At 31.7% G+C, this 15,460-nt stretch overlaps 1 protein-coding gene across 1 annotated transcript; it reads right to left on the bottom strand.

Moving 5' to 3' along the window:
* Positions 1–748: 748 nt before the first annotated feature.
* On the bottom strand, positions 749–15,098 carry tmem120b (transmembrane protein 120B; the record flags this gene model as incomplete). The annotated part of the gene is given in 12 exon segments (NM_001045230.3): positions 749–1,551; positions 3,476–3,544; positions 6,494–6,558; positions 6,658–6,750; positions 7,160–7,221; positions 7,299–7,364; positions 9,602–9,691; positions 9,782–9,877; positions 9,956–10,015; positions 12,834–12,950; positions 14,894–15,012; positions 15,078–15,098. Coding segments are annotated over 12 exon segments (972 nt in total).
* Positions 15,099–15,460: the final 362 nt, after the last annotated feature.

Here is a 15,460-nt window from a genome sequence, read left to right as displayed (position 1 = left end):
TGATAAGATTCCTCTCCTAAAGACATCTACATGCCAATATTAAGTCAGTCATAGCGCCACCTGCTGACAGAAGTACGTTTGGTATAAATCTGCAATTTTCTCAGATTTTTTAAATATATGAGCTTTAATTATTATTGTTCGCTGTTCTCTGTCACTGCGCTGGTGAGCCCGGGTGCGAGGTCCCTTTCATCGCTGCTTGCAGCTTTAATTGTGTTTTGTAATTGCTGCACGCAGCTTCTACTGTATCTGGTACACTTTTTATATTCTCATATCATGTTTGAAGCCATGTTTAGACGCGTGCCGCTTTGTTTACAAATTTAAATGCGTTCGTGAGCTCGCGATCCTCTGTCATTTGTCATTGCTCTGGCCACCATCAGCTGTTCCTACACACGTGCAGCAGTCAAGTTTCAAAATAGCTTTTCCGCTGTATGGATTAACGCTGAATGTGTGTCGTTGTGAGTACTCCGAGTTATGGTTAAGAATAGAGCAATATGCTGGTGTTTAGCTGCATTGCTTTAATGCACTCCTGCATTGGGCTCACGCATACACACTGCACTCCGACTACTTCAACAATGCTGATAAGCCGTAATGAGCGTTCGTCTCTGCCTTGCGCTGAACACAGTCGACCAATAGCAACAGACTGGGTCATCGTACCAATCAGTGCAGATTGACCGTGCTAAGCAGGGGTTTGAGAACAAATGAATCGCTGAACAGTTTATATGGGAGTCGTTGGGATGATTAGGTAAAACCAAAACTAAAATATGACCTTTTATAATGCATAATAGGGGCTCTTTAAAATAAAGTCACACGTTTATGCCTTCAAACACAAAAGGTGGACAATTACCAGAGGCGTGATTTTGACTCAAACATACTACGAAAGTGTTACTTTATTGCCATTGTTAAAAACATAAATCCCCACGTTCATCATGTGACCTAAATTCAAGAAGTTAGCCTTGCTGAAACAGTACTAACAAGCCACGACGTGCAAAACACACCCTTCCCTTCAAGTGGCATTAAGTATCAATGCTTTCCCACATATATGTAACGTCTGCTGCAGCTGAAATGCGAGTGTTTTTAATTAACAGCTTTATTATGAACGCTAACGAATCCCTTTGAGAGTGCGCACTTCTACAGCCTTCCTGCTGCATTGCATAAAGTATAAAAGTGGCTTTTTTTGTAAACATATCCATGCACAAGAACGAAACAATCCTCACATATTGGGTATACAGTGTCTGAAGTTTGTCAGTGGGTTTCTGAGCCCAAACGTTGCTTGAGATGATGTGAAAAAGAGCAAAAACAACACAGCAGAACGCAGGGCGACGTGACACGGAAACTTGATTCTCCTAACGAGTTGGAGGAGACGTCAACATCTCCCTCAAACCGCTGGAGGGACGAAAGAGTTTTGTGCGCTTTTGAGTATCAGTCTGACGCAGAGACTCAGTTGTTTTTCACCTTGTCTTTGTTCTTCAGGAGCTTCTGATGAACCACTTTCAGAGTCGTGAGGAAATTTCCCAGGAACAGCACGAGAAACGTCAAGGCCAACATGAAGACCTGCAGGGCACAAGCATTCCAGAGCATTTTTTTTTTTAGCCGAGCAAACTTTATTATTCAATAATTAATGACTGAATTATTAGAAGTAAAATCAGAGCTGGACAAAGCTTCATCACATACAAAAAGTTGGTTTTGACATTATATTTGCATGTATTATATACATTCACTTTGTATAAAAAATAAATAAGTCAATAAATAAATGAATGTATTATGTATACATGATACACACAAACCCATAGAAACAAAACTAATCAAATATTACATTTATTAAAAACTATTACATTTATATATATTATTTGTATCATATACATGTACATATGCAAAATGTTTTATGTGTAAATATAAATAAACATTGCATATAAAATATGCATGTGTGTATTCATATAGCCTATATATATAATAAATACACAAAGTACATACATATGTCCAAACAAACTTTTATTTTGGACACAATAAATTGTTTGCCCAGCACTAATAGATGTGAGTTTACCAAAAGTATATTCTTTTTATTTTCTTATAACTTTATAGTTAAAAAAAATGTACAAATTTTAAAGTAAATGTAATTTTAAAATGAATATATACTTGAATGTTATATATATAATAACTATTAACTAACTACTAATGAAGCATAGTAGCTTTAAGATTATATTTATAATACTAAAACTAATAATGATAATAAAATTAATGATTTTTAATAATATCACACAATGATGATGACAAATTAAGAATGCTAATAATAATACTTACTAAAACTAATAATAAATTATCTTTAATAATTATACCTACCTAATAATTATTTAAAAATATTTACAAAGCATTGCAACTATGATAATGATGATACTACTACTACTACTACTAATACATTCTAAAAATTAATAATTATAAAGCATAGTACGTTTATACTACTGCTATTGTACTATTATAATATACTATAATATTACTTTAAAAATATTTATAATACTAAACTAATAATGATAATAAAATATTAATTATTGATAATGCTACCTTTATGATGATGATGATAATGCTAATAATAATACTTACTTAAACTAATGATAAATGACAATTTTATGATGATTTTTTTAGTAAAACTAATGATAAAGCAGAGTAACTTCATAATAATGATGATACTACTACTAATCCTAATACTAATACATAATACAACATAGTAGCTTTATGATGATATTTTTAATACTTACTAAACTAATATTGAAAATAAAAATAATAAATATTATTGATAATATTAGATTTATGAGGATGATGATAACTAATAATTTTATTTACTAAAACTAATAAGAAATGACCATAGTTTTATGATTATGAAACACATAGTTTGTAAAACTGATGATAAAGCAGAGTAACGTTATAATAATAATGATACTACTACTACTAATAATAATGTTTTCTAAAAATAATACTAAGCATAGTAGCTTTATGATGCTATTTTTAATACTTGCTAAACTAATAATGCTAATAAAATATTAATTATTATTGATCATATTAATACCTTTATGATGATGATAAATAATAATAATAAATACTAAAACTAATAATGAATGACAATATTTTTATGGTGCTGATGCAAATAATTAGTAAACTATTGAAAAATCATTTTAAATAACTTTATGATAATTTTACTACTACTACTACTACTACTACTACTAATAATAATAATAATAATACATAACAAAATAAAAATAAGGCACAAGAGCTTGATATGATTATAACATTAAAAAAATAATAATAACAAGTGATTAAGAACATTAACTGGACAATAGAAATTAAAATTATAACCAGTTCAATAAGTTAATACAGATATAATAAAAGCGAGAGTAACTTTCCTGTTCAAAGTTGTGATTTGGGGGATTATATTGAGGTGTACATTGTATTTTGAGCAATAGCAATGATGTTTGTCAGCTTTTACCTGCCACTCCTTGCAGTCGTCAAGAGCAGACAGTCTGAAAAGAGTCACAGCATTGTAGAGCTGCCAAAACTGAGCACAGGACAGAAAAACAGATTTAATTCATCAAATACAGTAATATTCTCAAATATAATTACAATTTAAAGAAACTCTCCACCTTTTTTTGAAAGCGTCTCATTTTACAAATCTCCTAAAGTTAAACTATTGACTTGAACCACTTTTGAATCCATTCAGCTGAATTCCTGTCCTGGCTGGGTCACTTTTAGCTTAGCTTAGCATAATGAATTGAACTGGATTAGACCGTTAGCATTTCATTAAAAAAAATAATAATAATTGATTATACTTAAAGCTTGAGTCTTCTGTGGTTACATTGTATTTCAAAAAAAGGTGGACTGTTCCTTTAAGAGAACAGTGTTCTGTATGAATATGCAACAACATTCAAATTATTCCTGTCAGTAAAAAGTTTTCATTATCATTACTCCTGTAATTCATTACACCAAGTTGACACGGCAACTTAAATATAAAAAAGGACACGAGACATGAGCGTCAAGGCCTGTTCACACCAAGCGAGAAACAAGAATTATTATTTTGCTCCTAGTATTGATGTCAATGGCGGCTTTTTTCCCAACATTCTTCAAAATATCTTAGAGCCTTATCAAACACCCGGCGCAGTGTGGCGCAAGGCGTGACGCAAAAGTCTTTTGGTAGTTTAAGCTTGGCGCAAGAGTGGTTTTGAGGCGTTGCGCTACGCTGTTTAAATAGCAAATGCATTTGTGCGGCCATAGGCGTTCTGGTCTAAAAAGGAAGGCGTTCTGAGGCGGGCCGCTGGCGTGTTGCTATTTTGAGAAACTATAATAGATTTTTCATTAGACCAAAACTAACCCGGTCTAAACTCCGGCGCAGAGTTGCGCCTCGCTTACACACTGCTTAATACACACAAGAGAGCAATAGGCAAATATCTTTACATATGAAAAAAATTAAATATTAAAGATATACATAGGATATAATAAGACTAGATATAGAATATAAATATAAAGGATTAAAATATTACAAAACATATTATTTTCTAGCCTACATAAATATGAAAAATCACTGCTTTTATGTCTTCTTCATCTCGGGAGGCTTTTTCAGTTCATTCATAACAATTTGCTTTTGTATAATGTTATTATTATTAGCAGTTTTATTTATTATATCCATATTTATATTTGTTTTATTAAAAACAAGCTTAGATTTGCCCACCTGTCAGGTTTTAGACCATATGGGGCACAGCATGTGTTTTAGGATATAACTCAGGTTTTTGAGCACATTTTGTTATTATTATTCATTTATTCGTTTGCTGGAAATTAGAACTGAATTTAGAAATAGTTTTGAAACAAATATTTGCGCTTAACAAACAAAAGTATTTATTTATAGACTAATTGATGTCTGTGCGTAAAGGTTTCCCTATCCAAGAGCGAAAGTGAAAGTAGATCCATTATCTCTCATTCTAATGCAGTAGATGCTCTGTTTAACAGTTTTCTGTAAAAAACTGTCAACTGTTAACTGTTTGCTTGTGAAATGCTCATTTTTTCCACTTAGACTTACTTTGCGTCCTGTAAATAGCAAATGCGCTCTTGGCGTGACGCAGCTGGCTCTTAAAGGGAATGGGAGATGAGACGTTTTTTGGTTTATTCTCAAAACACACCTATAACTCATTAAGAAAATAAACTCAACCCTTTTAGAACTTGCGCCTTGGCTCAAGGCAGATTTCCCGTCCTTAAATTAGCAAAAACGCATCCTGACACGCCCTGAAAGCATTTGCGCCCTGCGTTTTGCGCTTTGCGCATGGACCGTCAAAATAGAGCCCTTAGTGTTCAACAGATAAAAAAAAAAACTTGGAAACGTTTAGAACCACTTTCGCGGTATGTAAACGCAAATAAAAGTAAATTATAAGGAAACTGTCATTTTTGGGTGAACTGTCCCTTTAAATAGTAATTTTTTGTCAAATCTTTCAAATAATCTGTCAAAACTGCTTAACATTCTTCAAAATATCTTCTTTTGTGTTTAACAGAAGTAACACATAAAAGTTGAAAAAAAAAAAAAAAAAAAAACACTTTTATGGTCTTGTCGTGGATCCCAGTTGTAAGATAAACAAATAATAACAACTTGACTTCTAGTTGATCAATTGGAAAAGTGGCAGAAGGTGAATTTTTTCCCATGAATCATGTGTTGAGCTGCATCCTAATCATCACAGATACTGCAGAAGACCTACTGCAGCCAACATGTACCCAAGATTCACACAGAAATCAGTCAAGTTTGGTGAAGGAAAAATCATGGTTTGGCAGATTCTCCAGCAGGATGGCGCTCCTTCTCATACTTCAGCCTCCACATTAAAGTTCCTGAAAGCAAAGAAGGTCAAGGGGCTCCAGGATTGGCCAGCCCAGTCACCAGATATGAACATTATTGAGCATGTCTGGGGTAAGATGGAGGAGGAGGCATTGAAGATGAACCCAAAGTGTCTTGATGAACTCTGGGAGTCCTGCAGGAACGCTTTCTTTGCCGTTCCAGATGACTTTATTAATCAGTGATTTGAGTCATGTCAGAGATGTATGGATGCAGTCCTCCAAGCTCATGATGGAGTCAGACACAATATTCATTCTGTCTCCACTGCAGCAGGACTTTATATTCAAGACTGGACATTATTTCTGTTCAGTGATGAGACTTCTGTCTAAGCAGAGTCAGACTTTACTGTCCTAATGAAATCATTCAAAATCAAGGCATGATCATATTTTATTTGGGTCAAATAAGTGTCATCTAGAGGCCTTTGCCTTTCATATAAGCCACTTCTTATATCAAATAATCAACTAGAAGTCAAGTTATTATATGCTGCTCCTAAAACTTGAATAGGCGACAAGACTTTTGTCAGGTGGTGTACATGCAGAGGAAATCATATTTTTTTTCTGTGTACTGTCCCTTTAAGATGCATAAGAATGAAGATTTTTACAAGGAAAAGATGCACGGGAAATGAAAGGCGACACTCACATGGCCAAAGAATAGAAAAGGAAGGAGGAAAGTGAGGCCTCTCCACATCCAGGACTGAAACCCCTCTGAAATAGGGCGAGAGAGAAACACGAGAAGTCAAGCTGGGCTCTGACATCACACAGATCAACATTTCTCCCATGATTCAACTCTGTCCGGACTCTCACCCACTGTCAGGTCCAGCTGGTTTCTTTCCCCCAGAGCCCGTAACCGATATAAGCAGCCGCTCTGATAATAATACTGAAGAAACTGCACACAACCTGCCACAGAGACAACATCTCGCACATTCAAGCATGACAATATGGAAATGTTGAATTGTATTAACCTAGTTAAGCCTTTAAATGTCACTTTAAGCTGAATACTAGTATCTTGAAAAACATCTAGTCAAATTTTATGTGCTGTCATCATGGCAAAGATAAAATTAAACAGTTATTAGAAATGAGTTATTAAAGCTATTATGTTTACAAATGTGTTGAACAAATCTTCTCTCCATTTTATGCAGCTTTATTCAATTTATTATTGCTGTTATTCAGGTTGAATGTACTTTTTTAACATCACAAAACAGGAAATAATTGCAAAATAGACTTAAAAATAGACTTTTTCCCCCACAATATGATGCTTATTGTCATATTTGACAGCCCTAGCTGATGATACAATAATGATACACACTCTGATAAATGGAGAAAGCCAGGAATTGACTTCTGAACATCTGATACATGGGACCTTCTGGCCTGAAAAGACAAAAGCAGAGAGTAAAGATGAACTAAAAGCTGGAAAAGAGAATTGAATGAGCATGTAAAACACTTACCATGTCAACATGACACCTGATAAAAAAGTTGAGACGTAGTGATGTGACACCCACCATCCTTTAATTCTGGAAATGAAAAAGTGAGATGATAAGCTTCATCATGAAATAATAAATATGTTTAACAAACTTAATTAAACACACACAACTAAAACATTAAACATAATGTGGTGAAATAATTTCAGCAACATAACAATAAACAAACAATATAAATTATATATAGTTTTCAGATAACAATATATATATATATATATATATATATATGATCATGATATAGTAGCTTTTTGGCAAATTCAATCAATTAATAGTTTATTTATAGAGCTAAACATCAAATTATAAACCCTACTGTTAAATAATATAAATAAATAATATACAAAATAATAAAGTAAACACAAAAAAAAAAAACATCAAATGATAAAAACTACACTTTTATTTCCATTTCATTTTTTTCCAAAAAGTTTTACATTCTAATAACTAAATAAATTAATAAATAAGTAAATAAAAAAGTAAATACATAATTAAGAAAAATAAATTAATATTTAAATTAATAAGTAAATAAGAAAATACATAAATAAGAAAAATAAATTAATATTTAAATAAATAAGTAAATAAGAAAATACATAAATAAGTAAATAAATAAATAAAGTAAATAAAAATTAAATAAATAAATAAATGAATAAGTGAATAAAGTAAATAAATAAGTAAATAAGTAAATACATGAATAAGTAAATAAATAAGCTAATGAATAAATAAAGTAAATAAAGTAAATAAGTAAATAAATAAATAAATGAATAAGTGAATAAATGACTAAGTAAATAAGTAAATACATAAATAAGTAAATAAATAAATAAATAAATGAATGAATAAGTGAATAAAGTAAATAAATAAGTAAATAAGTAAATACATGAATAAGTAAATAAATAAGCTAATGAATAAATAAAGTAAATAAAGTAAATAAGTAAATAAATAAATAAATGAATAAGTGAATAAATAAAGTAAATAAGTAAATAAATAAATGAATAAGTGAATAAATGACTAAGTAAATAAATAAAGTAAATAAGTAAACATATAAATAAGTAAATAAATAAGCTAATAAATAAATAAAGTAAATAAATAAATAAATGAATGAATAAGTGAATAAAGTAAATAAATAAGTAAATAAAGTAAATAAGTAAATACATAAATAATTAAATAAATAAGCTAATAAGTAAATAAAGTAAATAAATAAATAAAGTAAATAAGTAAATAAATAAATCAATGAATAGGTGAATAAAGTAAATAAGTAAATAAATAAAGTAATAAATGTAAATAAATAAATAAATGTATAAATGAATAAAGTAAATAAATAAGTAAACAAATAAATATATAAATAATTAAATAAATGAATAAGTAAATGATTAAGTAAATAAATAAATAAAGGAAAGAAAAAAAGTGTATAAAAATGTAAATAAACAAGTAAATAACTAAATGAATACAGTTGAAGTCAGAATTATTAGCCCGTTGAATTATTAGCCCCCTGTTTATTTTTTTCCCCAATTTCTGTTTAACAGAGAGCAGATTTTCTTCAACACATTTCTAATAACTGATTTATTTTATCTTTGCCATGATGACAGTAAATAATATTTGACTAGATGTATGGTTTGTTCTGTAGACTATCGAAAAAAATGCTTAAAGGGGCTAATAATATTGACCTTAAAATGGTGTTTGAAAAATTATAAACTGCTTTTATTCTAGCCGAAATAAAACAATTAAGACTTTCTCCAGAAGAAAAAATATTATCAGACATATTATGAAAATTTCCTTGCTCTGTTAAACATAATTTGGGAAATATTAAAAAAAGAAATTAAAAAGGGGGGCTAATAATTCTGACTTCAACTGTATGTAAATACATAAATAAGTAAATACATATGTTAACAAATAAATAAGTAAACAAATGAATAAGCAAATAAATAAATAAGAAAAAAGTAAAGTAAATAAATAGGAAAATAGATAACTAAATAAGAAAATAAATAAAGCAAATAAGTAAATAAATAATTGAAAAAATAAATTTATATGAATAAAGTAAATAAATAAATAATAAAATTAATAAAATAAATAAAAATATCAACTAATTTATTAAAAACAAACAAAATCACAGTGCAACAAACAAACAAAAAAAAAACTAAACAACATTTGTATTTAAAAAAAAGAAAAGATAAAAACCAAAAATACACAAGAACTATCAATCTATCTATACATGAAAAGAAAAGGCAACATTGTTTATATCCATAATTATATATGTATTTATAGACATATTCTGAACTCACCGTGAGCCATTGCTTCTGAGGATACTCTCTCTTATTGTCAATGTGCAATAATACCACACCAATAAAAAGTTGAAGATTTCGTCTGTGACCCTGTGAACGTCACATCAGCCTATTAGACTCCGAAAGCACATTGACCTCCTCAAAACAACATGAAATGAGTTATGCAAATCTCTTTCTTACCGGTAGTTCAAAAGGAAGAGGCAGGTGACGGCACCAAACATTAGGATTATCGTCATATAAAGTTTAAACTTCTCATATTCATCTTTGTACGCAAACCTGTGGAAAAAATAAATAAATAAAAATCAGCAATTCAGCATTGGGAAATCTCAATGCACACGCTCACGTCTGACTCACTTGGCTTGATTGCTGAGAAGTGTTACATTCACATTTCCAAGGACCAAATTTAGGTACAACCTGAAAAGAGAAGACCATTATTCATCATCAATAATATATCCATGCATGACATACAGTATTATTAGACCTGTCAATCACATGCGATTGACCAATAGCAAAGCAGAACAATCCAATCAAATCCTATTGGACAAAATGTAAAGGTTGCACAATAAATGGTTTCAACAACAGGAGGAGAATGAGTGCATGTGCAAGAGTCCCAGCGCAAATGTGCAATGTTTAATTGGGATTATAGTTTAACTATATGTATAAACCTTTACAATTTAACCACAATGGAGTGAATGATTTTCATCTGCATGTGTCTTTAAGGTCTGTGACTGCATGTGTGCACATTTCAAGAGGGTTTCAAATATTCAGACACAAGAAATTGTACTATTTGTAACTTTAAATAAGGTTATTTATTGGTCACACTTTACAATAAGGTTTCATCAGGTAATGTATTTACTAACATGAACTAATTATGTACAACACTAGTACAGCATTTATTAACCATAGTTCAACACTACTAATGCATTACTAACATCCAAATTCATGCACGTTTACATTAGATAATGCATCGTGATTTAACATGAACTGATGACGAACAACTGTATTTTCAATAACCAACATTAACTAACATCAACAAGTATTGTAGTAAATGCAGTTTTCATTGTTTGTTCATGTTAGTTTATGCATTTATGCACTGGCGCCGTTGTCCTGTGGCTGCCGTCGCATCATCCAAGTGGATGCTGCACACTGGTGGTGGTGTGGAGAGACACCCCTCATGATTGTAAAGCGCTTTCACAATAAATGCACTATATAAATACACATTACATTAAATTACATTACATTACCATGTGTTACCATTTTTTGACTACTGCTGTCAAATAAAAAAAAATTAATTATATAAAAAAACATATATAGTGCAAACAAAATACAATATAAAATAATATAATTTTATTTACTTTAATTAATTTAATGTAATTACACTCATTGTGTATACATATTGTGTATATAGAGTAGAAGTCAGAATTATTAGCCCCTATTTACATTTATATAAATATATATATATATAAATATATATATATATATATATATATATATATATATATATATATATATATATATATATATATATATATATATATATATATATCCCAAATGATGTTTAACAGAGCAAGGAAATTTTCACAGTATGTCTGATAATATTTTTTCTTCTGGAGAAAGTCTTATGTTTCATTTTGGTGAGAATAAAAGCAGTTTATAATCTTTCAAACACCATTTTAAGGTCAATATTATTAGCCCCTTTAAGCTACCTATTTTTTTAATAGTCTACTACAGAACAAACCATTGTTACACAATAACTTGCCTAATTCCCCTAACCTGCCTAGTTAACCTAATTAGCCTAGTTAAGCCTTTAAATGTCACTTTAAGCTGTATAGAAGTGTCTTGAAAAATGTCTAGTCAAATATTATTTACTGTCATCATGGCAAAGATGAAATAAATCAGTTATTAGAGATGAGTTATTAAAACTATTATGTTTAGAAATGTGTTGAAAAAATCTGTTCTCTGTTAAACAGAAATTGGTGGAAAAAAATAAATAGGGGGGCTAATAATTCTGACCTCAACTGTATATATTGCATCCAAAATACAATATATAGTACAAAACTTTTATTTATATAATGTAATTACACTCATTGTGTATAATTATTGTGCATAAATATATATAATATAGTGTTGGGCAATGTCGACCAATTTGGCATCGTACAATGTCTAATGTAAAACATTGTGATGGATGATGGCATTAGTGAATTAATTATTTATGAATAATTAATTAATACATAATTAATTAATGATTTGTAGCCTACCGTTTCAACTACCTGACCCGCACGGTCTGTTTTACCCATAACCAAATCATAAATAAACAAAGATAAAAGTTACACACAAATGACCACCTGTCAATCACTTTTTCTGCAGGACTCTGGCATGAATATGCAGAGTGATCTGTGTCGTTATGATGCCGTCAACAAACTTGGTTGGTAAAAAAGGTGCACAACCAACAGCAACCAACCAACAGCATCTGAGCTTTTTTCTTATTTCAGGTTCATCTTTGCTCTGTTGTAATTATCTGTGCTTGTTAATCGATTCACTGACTTACAAATAATCTCAATCAATCTAAATATCAATGAATTCTTGCCATTATTGAGCTATATAAGTCATCTGGTGAGATTGCATTTATATTGCAATACATATTGCAGAAAAACTAAATATGATGTAGGATTTGTTCAATATCATGCAGCTCTACCCCACCACATTTCTTCTCACTCAAAAAGTTCATTTATTTTTCGTTAGCTTAGTCTCTATTTCAGAGGTCACTAAATCAGAATGAACCGCCAACTGTTCCAGCATATGTTTTACGCAGTGCATGCCCTTCCAGCAGCAACCCAGTAATGGGAAATACCCATGCACACACAAACTACAAGCTATTAAGTTTGTTAAATTCCCCTATAGCGCATGTGTTTGGACTGTGGGGGAAACCGGAGCACCCAGAGGAAACCCACACCAACATGGGGAGAACATGCAAACTCCACACAGAAACGCCAACTGACCCAGCCGGGGCTCAAACCAGCGACCTTCTTGCTGTGAGGCGTTCATGCTACCCACTGAGCCACCGTGCCTCACTCAAAAATAGCTCGACTTAAAAATACATCATAATAGGGAAGAAAGGACTGTTGTGACTTCTGCTTCACACCAATTTTGAGATCGTAAAAAACCTCAAAACCAGACCACAGCGCTGTGGTCATTAAAAAGATCAGAAACAAAATGAAGAACTTGAACTCACCCGTTCCTCTTTGGCAAATAGGCCTCCATGTCAAAAAAGACATTCTGTCTTTCTTTAATTTGGACCTGCAGGTCATTTATCACCTCCGAATCTTTACCATTGCAACTTTTCTTACACCTGTTGATAACAAAAAGAGGAAAAGGAGGGAATGTGTGATGACGCCCTGATGCACTTCAAGTGAACCTGAACCATGAACCGGCATCATTCAAAAAAAAAAAACAAGCTCAAATCAAACTACTTTGAAATGTGAAATAGCTTCTCAGAAATGTTTAATGTGGTTAGTAAACAACTTTAAATTCCTATTAGCCCATGGTGATGATGAAATAGGTGGGTGTGTCTCTGAGACTCCGCCTACTTTAAGCTAAAGGGCTCTATTTTGACGGTCCATGCGCAAAGTGCAAAACGCAGGGCGCAAACACTTTCAGGACATGCCAGAATGTATTTTTGCTAATATAAGGACGGGAAAATCTGCTTTGCGCCATGGAGCATGGTCTAAAAGGGTTGAGTTTATTTTCTTAATGAGTTATAGGTGTGTTTTGAGAATAAACCAATCAGAGTCTCATCTCCCATTCCCTTTAAGAGTCAGCTGCATCACGGCATAAGCGCATTTGCTATTTACAGGACGCAAAGTAAGTGTAAGTGGAAAAACTGAGCATTTCACTAGCAAGAAAACAGTTAAACAGAGCATCTACTGCGCGAGAATGAGAGATAAATTAATAACTTTCACTTTCACTCTCGTGGACAGGGAAACCTTTATACAAAGACATCAATTAGCCTATAAATAATTAATTTTGTTTGTTTATCGCAAAGATTTGTTTCAAAACTATTTCTAAATTTAGTTCTAATTTCCAGCAAACGCATAAATGAACAATAATAACAAAATGTGCTCAAAAACCTGAGTTATATCCAAACACACATGCTGTGCCCCATATGGTCTAAAACCTGACAGGTGGGCAAATCTAAGCTTGTTTTTATTAAAACAAATATAAACATGGATATAATAAATAATACTGCTAATAATAATAACATTACACAAAAGCAAATTGTTATGAATGAACTGAAAAAGCCTCCCGAAATAAAAGCAGTGGTTTTCATATTTATGTAGGCTAGAAAATAATATGTTTTGTAATATTTTAATCCTTTATATTTATATCCTATATATATCCTTATTATATCCTATATATATATATATATATATATGTATATATCCTTAATATTTTAATTATTATTTTTCATATGTAAAGATATTTGCGCATTGCTCTACATCTTGTGTGTATTAAGCAGTGTGTAACCAAGATGCAACTCTGCGCTGGAGTTTAGACCGGGTTTGTTTTGGTCTATTGAAAAATCTATTATAGTTTCTCAAAATAGCAACGCGCCAGCAGTGCGCCTCAGAACGCCTTCCTTTTTAGATCAGAACGCCTATGGGCGCACATATGAGCGCTAATGCATTTGCTATTTAAACAGCGTAGCGCAACGCCTCAAAACCACTCTTGCGCCAAGCTGAAACTAGCAAAAGACTACTGCGTCGCGCCCTGCGCCACACTGTGCCGGATGTATGATAGGGCCCAATATCTTCTCCAGCTCATTTCTTCCATCACCAAAAATATTAACACTGACTTAATGCAAATTTAAGGTGTATTTCGTATTAAATGTAAACTAAATTATAAGTTTAATTATGGAAAAACTATGCCAAAACAGCGTTCAGTATAAAGTGCATTATAAATAAACATGACAGGATTTGACTAGAGTGCTAAAAGTTTGTCAGAAATTCACGTCACAACGATCAGATGCCTTCTGAACTGCTGTTTTCCTTTTTATTCATTTTCTAATTAAGAACAAAACATGCAGCACATACAGCTGAAACCAGAAGTTTACATACACTGTAAAAAAAGGAACATAACCATTTAAAAAAAATGTCTGATGGTAAATCATGCTAACGTTTACTCATTTTAGGTCTGTTAGGACTACCTAAATGATTAACATTTGCTAACTGCCAGAATAACGAGATAATTTATTTATTTTTTTCTCTTTAGTAAGATCTGAAAGGGTGTTCATACTTATAAAGGCTCTGCTTGAGGTCTTTCAGGCCTTTTCTCTGTTTGCTAATGGCACTGCTGCATATGGCCTGCAGGTTCGTCAGCTCCTCCAGCTTCTGTCTGTAAACTTTGTGCGTTTCCTAAAATACAAATACACACCGTTAGTCGGCATGAAATCAAAATTGTTCCATAAAACATGCATGACCTTTCGGTGTGCCCATGACATCTTTATTTTAAGCAGGAGGCATTTTAATCACGGGTCACTCCATTACGGCTCTAAATTTAAACAGTCATTTTAACAAAGGTTGCTCTGGGATAATACCACAGTACAGTACTGAATGAAACCGCCATGATCAGGTGCATGATGTATAAACACTTAAATTTAACATCAGGTCAGAATAAGTATGTTACACTCAGTGACGTACTTTATTATACCTCAATATATTTTAAATTAACTTTAAGTGCATTTATTATTACTACTAAGACTGCACATTGCACAATAAATCATCTTAGCATCAATTTTGCAACGTGTTAACGAACGTGCAATATTCACATCGCAGAATCTGTAATGTGGAGTCAGGATTAAAG

The sequence above is a fragment of the Danio rerio genome, chromosome 10 (assembly GCF_052040795.2).
Source record: "Danio rerio strain M-AB ecotype USA chromosome 10, GRCz13ab, whole genome shotgun sequence".
NCBI lineage: Eukaryota > Metazoa > Chordata > Actinopteri > Cypriniformes > Danionidae > Danio > Danio rerio.
The sequence above is the reverse complement of the archived record's forward strand: the minus strand, read 5'-3'. Positions and strand labels throughout refer to the sequence as shown.